At 34.2% G+C, this 8,799-nt stretch overlaps 1 protein-coding gene across 1 annotated transcript in view; it reads right to left on the minus strand.

Moving 5' to 3' along the window:
* KRIT1 (KRIT1, ankyrin repeat containing) overlaps positions 1-8,799 on the minus strand; it is a 50,161-nt gene that overhangs the window by 28,298 nt on the left and 13,064 nt on the right. Inside the window, exons 5-7 of the mRNA XM_006891464.1 lie at positions 6,644-6,887; positions 6,339-6,454; positions 5,984-6,127 (exon numbers count right to left, since the gene is read on the minus strand). Coding sequence (XP_006891526.1) covers positions 5,984-6,127; positions 6,339-6,454; positions 6,644-6,887 — 504 coding nt within the window. The remainder of the gene's footprint in view (positions 1-5,983; positions 6,128-6,338; positions 6,455-6,643; positions 6,888-8,799) is intronic.

The raw sequence follows: 8,799 nt of genomic DNA on the forward strand, positions 1-8,799 counted from the left end.
TGGTGAGAATCTTTGTCTTCCTGACATTGAGCCTCAGTCCATACTGAAGGCTGCAGTCCTTGACCCTCTGCAGCAAGTACATGAGGTCCTCCTCAGTTTCAGCAAGCAGGGTTGTGTCATCTGCACAACGCAGATTGTTAATAGATCTTCCACCAATCCTGATGCCACAATTCTCCTCACAGAGCCCAGCCTCCTGGGGGGCAGTATATTTTAGTGATTTTATTTTTACTTCTTTATGAGACTAAATTAATTTTGCCAAATTTCATTTTTGTTTACATATGTTTCTTTTCTCTAAGCCCCTAGAAATTTTCCAAGGGTAGAGCCAGTATCTTTAGGCTCTCCAAGGTACCCTATGAACAAAAATGAAACAACTGAAGTGCTTAGTAGACAACTGGAAAAGCAGGACTGATGCTCAGGAGGAAGGGTGAGAATATCAAACTTATCTAACTAAAAAGAAATACTATAAAGGCTAGAAGAATGGATGAAATCTTTATGGGAAAGAATCTGCAGAAAGATGAATCATCTCAGACCAATCTTGAAAAAATACCTTTTTAGGATAGAAAAAGATACTAATGGAGCAATTAGAAAAGTTGTTATACAAATAAGTACAAATATGCATTTTATGTGGTGTGTTTAAGTTTTCAAGGCCTCTCCTTATATAATTACTTAACAAAATCTTCACATCACCTTTACAAGATAGTTTTTCTTACATAGGTGGGAAAAATAAAGCTTGAAGTAGTTAAGTTTCTTGATAAAGTCAGAGTTCCTTGCTGGTGTTAGAATCAGATTTCTCAATCTTAGGATAGCAGTTTTAGGATACTATAACACAAACATGGATCACACAAAGGGGGTCAGTTTTAATATCATTATTATTATTATTATTATTATACTGCATCTTGCATTTTACTTTTTTATATCTCAATTGTTATTGTGTGTTATTGACTCATAGTGATGCCATGAACAGCAGATCTGAACCTTGTCCTATCCTGTGCCATCCTCATCTGACAAAATCTCCGTTATACTCGTTCAAGTTACACTTTTTTTTCCTTAGAAGATAAGTGGTCAATAGTACTATGTTTCACAGCATGGAAAGAGAGTGTTAATATGGTCTACTCATCTTTGAGTCAATATAGAAGTAACCATGAGTCAGAACTGATTCGATGGCAGTGCTTTTAGTTTTTTGCAAGTTTTTACACGTATAATCTAAGTGACAGAAGAGAGATGGGAATAAAAATGGATCATTAGGGATGAAGAAAAAGAATACTTCTGGTAGCTTCAATTTTTAAAAAAAAATATAGTTTTAAACTGTCTGATGAGACTAGAGAAAGAAAGGAGTAGCAGCCTCGAGACTTAGAAGTACAAAGGTGTTTAACAGCTTTGGTTGTTGTCAGGTGCCACTGAGTCAATGATGACCTCTAGTGAATGTCTATAAACAACATATATGAACCGTGCCCTATCTTGTGCTCTGGATCTTGCATCCTGCTTGCTAGCTCCTAACCTTTGAATTACTAAACTCTGGGCATGTTCTGCAGATCGTAATTCATTATCCTGTGAGCCAGCAGCCTGTCTGACCTGCTTATCTTCGGTCTGTCAGCCCCTAAAGGTACTGAGTCAGGAGAAGCCTTCAGTCTGATGTCTGAACTGAGGACCTGAGAATTTGCAAACCCCTTTAACAGCAGGTTAGTCAAAGTGTATCTTGTACCTGGCTTATCTCTTCTGGTTCTTTGGACTTGAACTAGCCAACCTTGGACTGTCCTGTGTTGAAAGTTAGGCCCTGCTGTCATGAGAAACCTCTAAACTAACTTCTGACTTCCTAGGCTCTAATAGCATACGTCATCACTCATTTGTCAATGTGCTGTGCTGTGGTGGCTGCCAAACAAAGCAGCAGGACTGAAAATCCACTTTTGAAATAACAGGAACAGGGGTTCAAAAAGCCCATGTATAACAGAAGAATAGCTTTTAGAGATAAAGAATATTTTAGATAAAGAAGCTTTTAGAAGGATGGCTGGACAATAAGTGATAGAGGACAGATAGCTGAGCTACAATGAGAGTATAGTTTTAGAGGGTGTGGAAATAATTACAGTTCTAAAATACTCTCCAGTATGATCTGAAATGTATTATAAAAAAAATCAGACAGTGATATGATATACAACTGTTGGTCTGGTATGGATGACAAAAAAGCCCTGGTTATAGCACTTAACTGCCTACTCAATGGTGACTGATTCAAACTCATCAGGTGCTCTGCAGGAGAAAAGATGTGGCTTCCATAAAGAAGCCACCATTTTCTTCCACAAAGATTACAGTTTTGGGAACCATATAGGGCAGTTCTTCTCTTTCTTTTAATAACAATGGATTTTGATTGCTGGGATATACAGGAAAGGTAGAGAGGACAGAAAAGCTGGATGTCAGAGAGAAATTTATTTAAAAGCTAACAAGTTAACACCCATAGAAATAAAGCCATGTAGACACTATTGGATTGGTGTAATTTTTGTGCACAATCTTAAGAATAAAAGAAATAAAATTTAAAGGGGGGGGGAACCCTAGCAGAATCCTCAGGACCATCTAATTAAGTTATGTTCTTCAAACCTTTTTAGGGGTTGTCCCAGGTCAAAAATATTTTTATAATACTAAGATGCAACTTATCCTTTACTCTTTCATTTTCTTATGAGTACTGAAAATACAGAGGAATTTTCTGGAAGCTACATGATGTAATATTGCAACAGATTAAAGGCCAAAGTGGATGTGAGACTCTAGCTGTCCTTTATTAAGCTAGACAATAGAAATACTTGCAAACATGCAAAGTAATGACAGATTTTTCAGTAATATTTTTATTTTGGGATATACTAGTAATTTTCATAAAAATAAGTTATTTATGTTAATATTTAACTAGTTTATAAAACAAACTAATAAATACCTGAAATATTTTTTGTTTTATATCTAACACTGAATATAATCTACATAAATAATTCTTTGGTGTCTAAGAATGAAAGAGTTCCTCAGACCAAAATGTTTGAGGACGACCAACCTAATCAAAACCTTCCATACAAATTTAAGAATTAAACCAAGAAGGGTAGCACACCTTGTCTAAATAAAACTCCAGTCTTCAGACTGATATAGCTTAATAATGTGCCTGCTACATCCTTATACCAATCAGTGAGTAAGAATTCATTTTTAAGACAAAGAAATCTAAGATCTTAATTAACCAAATACGTAATTTTTCATTTAACTTTGTATCAACCAAATTATCCACCTAGTTAAAAAAAAAAAAAAAAACCACAACAAAAAAAAACACAGTACACCATTCTAGGAGTAATGAACTTAATACTTCCAGGTGACAGAAAATTAATTTTATAAAATAGTATCTATATTTCTTGGTGTATTAATTGTAGCAATGTGACTTTTCTTTAAAAAAAAAAAACAACACACCACTAAGACTTTTACCCTTAAAAATACTATTGACTTCAACTATGAGATATCTTCTCACTCCAGTAACAAGAGCAAACAACAAATGCTGGCATGGATGTGGAGAAATTAAAACACCTTTTCACTGTTGGTGAGAGTGTAAAATGGTACAACCACTATGGAATGTAGTATGGTGCTTTCTCAAAAAGTTGAAAACAGAAATACCATTTGACTCAGCCAATTCCACCACTGGGGATAGTCCCTAAGATACCAGATCTGCCACCTAAACAGATATATTCATACTCATGTTTATTGCTGCATTGTTCACAATAGCAAAGAGATGGAATTAATCCAAATGTCCATCAACAAATGAATTACAGAGAGTTTTGGTATAGTCTCACAAAGGAATACTATGCAGCACTGAAAAACAAGGAACTCATAAAATATTATACAAAATGGAGGATATTATGCTAGGAGAAATACTTAAGTCACAGAAGGAAAAATACTGCATTAATGCCACTCTTATAAACAGAACTGACATGGGGGTTGGGAAGAAACTAAGGAAAGAGGGGCTAAATAATGAACACTGCATTGGAACAAATAAAAAAAGGAATGTTTAAAAAGAATATATGATTAGACATTATCTGCCTAACAGTCATAAGAGGTGCATAGAAAAGTGGGGTGAAGTCGGAGGATGGAGGAAATTACGCAACAATTAATGATTAAAAAAAGTAAACTGGAGGTTAGGGACGAAAATGTAAAAAAATGAATAAATGGAAATCCTAGTTTTGGTAAACTTTCGTTAAAAGCACAATAAAAAATTTTTAACAACAAACGAAGAAAAATACTATAGACCTAAAAAATGCCCTTTACATTTGGCCATAAAAACTTTACATAATTCATTTTTAAATCTTTATACTGCAATAATAACAGCCAGCATTCATTGAATGCTTACTCTTAAAGCATTTTCTCTTTTAATCTTGAGAAAAATAGTATTATGAAGTCTACCTGGTAGATAAGGAACTTGGCTTTATGTGGTATTAAGCAATTTGCTAAAGATTGTACATACATGAATTTACAGTGGGACTGAAATCTTATGCTATGTAATACTTTTCTTTTTATGTAATAAATAGTTGAAAATATTACCATTCTTTCATTAGAAAAAATATGACTCCTTGTCACAAAGAAGGGAAATTAATTTAAACCCAATATAAATTTCAGACTCCTGTGGCAATCAACAACAACGTATTAAAATTAATGCCTCTCATTTCTACAGTTTGCTTTCTAAGGTTTGAACTATATATTATCTACAATTTTAGTTTAGTCTTAGGAAAAACATGTAAGGGTTTTTAGAACTATTATTATTGGTAAGATAAATAAGCAGCTAATATAAAGAAAATTTAGAGTAACTCCTAAATCTGAACATAAAATAAAGGGGAGAAGAAAAGATTTATATTGAAAGAAATGATGTTTGGGTATCTAACTACTAATCTTTGAAACAGAGAAATAAAAATAATTTTGAGCTGGTAAGAGTCTAAAAAGATATAGTTGATACATTTTATACGTAGATCAAAAAACTGAGATGGAGATATAAAATAGTACCTTGCACAATGTCACACACTAAGACAATGTATTTAACAACATAAATAAAGTAGGTATTCTTAAGCCAGCAAGCAAGTTTCACTTAAAAAAAAAACACAAAAAAACCTGAACCTATTTTACCATAAGAAAGAATTTTAAGAAATGACACCATGTCATATCTAAGGATGGGTTATAGCAGTTAATTACTTCTCAGAAAGCCAACTGAGAAAGTCAGAACAACTAAAGGGAAGTAAGAATGACAGATAGCTAGTGGAGTAACCCCAGTCTTGATCCACAACTCACATTTAAGCAATAAATGAAAGGTGATATGATTCTAATAACAACTTCCTGATACTATAGCCTCCTGAAGACCTAAAAGAATTATTTTTCCAAGATGCTGTAAATTCAAATCATACTTATACATGTATATATTAATGTAAGATAAATCCAATAGAAATAACAGATGTGAATTTTAAAGGTGAATATAGGACCAAGTGTTGTGCAGTGGCACTTACCATGCTACATGAGGCTAGTGGCACAGTATTTAAAGTCTTTGGCCATTAACTGAAAGATCAGTGGTTGAAACTTACCTATTAGTTGCTATTAAGAATAAAGACAGGCAGAATGCTGTCAAAGATTTACATGTTTTGAAACTCTAAGGTCTCGTTCTACTCTGTTCTTTAGGGTTGTTATGAGTCAATATACTTGATGCAGTGGGTTTACCATATTTTTAAGGCTATTCTACTGTGTGACCTGGTAATATACTTAAAAACAGTAAAAATGCTTTTCCCACATGGTAGACCTTAAAATTCTGAACAGTTGCAAATATACAGCAATGAAAGATCTAATAAGTAAGTTTATAAAGCAACATGGAAGAGGAAAAAAGAATGTTTGGAATAAGAAGTTTTGAAAGTAAGTACTAAAAAACAAAAGTAAGTACTAATATTTTCAACTTTTTTTTTTTATAAAAAGAAAAGAGTAAGTAATATATTATATTTACCAGCATGCATAATGAATGGGAGCCCAGTGGTCACTATCTAATTGGTTGACAGAAAATCTTTCATTCAGAAGACGACTTAGCAATTCCGAATCTCCTTCACAGGCACTTCGATGGAGAGGAAAATCATCTACCCATTGCCGTTCCCTAGTCATTAGGGAGACATTAAAAAATTTGTTTAAAATATTTTGTTGAATTAGAATTATTACAATACAAATACGACATCTCTCTGATGACATCACCTTGCAAAATGGCCATTATGGTATACTGCATATTTTTAACAGATTATGTCATTTTAAAGAATATATTAAAATAAAACTTTTTACAAAAACAACATAGAATAAAAGGAAAACAGTACTTGTCTTCTGTGACACTGCTCATGCTTCTTTGCCATTTTTCTTGTTTGGGAATTTGAATTTTTGAGTAGTCTGGAGCTCCTAGACCGAAGTACGGGTTAATTACTACTTTATCTACCTAAAAGAGGAAAACAAAATAAAAACATACTTTTAAGAACTCTAGGAACTTGCCTATAAAGCCAAGATGACATTAGGATGCCATCTTAATGTTTGTAATTAATAACTGATATATTCTCTGAGAAAAGAAAAATCAAATTTAACAAGAAGTTTGTTTTGAAACCAGAGTTAAACTTCATTCATCTCTTACCCGGTTTGTATACTGGAGATCTGATCCAAACAAAGGGTTGTATATACAGGTATCTGCTTTTTCTAGGGCTAACATTTTACTCTTTATTTCTAGTGCACTATAGCCCATATGTAGTGAGTTTTCTGTCTGACTTGATTCAGCAGCATATGCAGGGTTTATGACATTAGTTTTTATCCGCTCAAGAGGAGAAGGTCGAAATAAAGCTGGAATAAAGTGAGACTGTGCATGACGTTCATCTAACCACCTGAAAAATAAAAAGTCATAAAGTATTTTTTTAAAAATTAAGATCTATATATATAACAACAACATACTATAGTGACTGCTTTTTATTTAAGTCTCTTATTTAGTGTCAACAAGTCTTCTTGGAGGGCCTTTGTATTTAAAGTTAGTTGTTATTTTATTTTGGAGGAACATTCTTCTAAGTGGTATAGCACTCTTCTGCCAATATGCTATACTGAGGTAACCTGGGGTTGCTGTGATGCTGAACCCTGTGCCATGGGGAGTCAAATGCCATAACAGTTACCCATGGAGGACAGTGTTTGGTGGAGCTCTCAGTTTAAGACAGGTTTGGAAGCAGAAGTAGCATCCAGTTCCTAAACAGCATGCTTCTGTAAACTCTGAACTTTGACAAATAGGGTTACTATGAGTTGGCAATCAACAAAAACAATATAAAGAAGACTATTGTTCAAGTCTCACAAAATACTTCCTAATATTATTTAGATCTTATAATTTTAGATATTAAATATTTTATTTTTCATTATAGTTCTACAATGGACAGAGAAAATAATTTTTTAAAGTACATGTTGCTGTTGTTGTGTGCCACCAAGACAAAAACAACTCACAGCTAACCCTCCAGCAGGTTTTCAGAAGCAGTAAATTGCATGGGAGGAGACTCCCCATGCTTCTCCCGCTGAGAAGCTGATGGATTTGAATTGCATGCCTTTGGACTGCTACGCAGTTTCTTGCCGTAGACCAGTTGAGCTCCCTGTTAATATGTGTATCATTATAATAATAAACTCTGTCCAAAACCCATACTTTTCTGGTTAGTTGCTTTTAAGTCATTGTAAATACAGACATATATATTAAATTGATTGCTGTTGAGTCAGAACCAACTCATAGCTAACCCTCTAGCTGGTTTTCAGTGGCTGGAAATTGCGTAGTAGGGGATTGCCCATCTTTCTTGGAGCAGCTGGTGGATTCAAACTGCCTGTCACTATGTTCGCAGTTCAATTTGTTAACCACAAGGCCACCAGAGCTCCCCTATATACATGTTGTTGTTGTTGTTATGTGCCGTCGAGTCGCTTGCGACTCATAGCGACCCTATGTACAACAGCCCTAAACCCTACTCTATCTTGTGCCAATCTCACTGCCTCTGACACATCTATCCCGATTATCCCAGTCACTGAATCAATCCACCTCATAGAGGGTCTTCCCCTCCTGCGCTGTCCCTCCACTCTGCCCAGCATGATGTCCCTCTCCAAAGACCTGTCTCTCCTTACAACCTGTCCAAAGTATGTCAGGCGAAGCCCCAGAATCCTTGCCTCCAAGGATACTCAATAAAATTTGACATTTTAAATATTTTTAAATTAACTACTTAGGTAGTATCGTTTTGTTGTGCAACCATCACCATTATCCATTCTGATATTTTTCCACCATTCTAAACTGAAATTCAATACTCCTTGAATAACAACAGCTTATTTCTCCTTCCTCACAGGTACTGGTAATCTTTAATAAACTGTAACAGTCATACATTTACCTTAATATTTAAGTGGAATTGTACAATATTTTACCTTTTATGTTATACCTATCTCACTTAGCGTAATATTTTCAAGGTTGATGAATGTTGTAGCATTACAATCTCTTAATATCTGAAAAGTACTCCACTGAATGTATAAAGCACATTTTATTTATCTGTTGATGGATAATTGGATTGTTTCCACTTATTGTAAATAATGACACAATAAACATCAGTGTAAAAGATGGAAGTGAGTTTTAATAAAGTATAGGTGAAATTATTATAGAACGACAAAGGCATCACAGGGTAAAAGACTTGTGCACTGATAACAGTACTTTATACTAAATCCAGCTTTATTAGCAAGACAATCTTTAGGTTAGTCCAAGACTTCCTCTGTTACTGTTTTTTAAATAAAAAAACA

Source organism: Elephantulus edwardii, unplaced genomic scaffold (genome assembly GCF_000299155.1).
Source record: "Elephantulus edwardii isolate Elephantulus edwardi_28Jun2011 unplaced genomic scaffold, EleEdw1.0 scaffold00098, whole genome shotgun sequence".
NCBI lineage: Eukaryota > Metazoa > Chordata > Mammalia > Macroscelidea > Macroscelididae > Elephantulus > Elephantulus edwardii.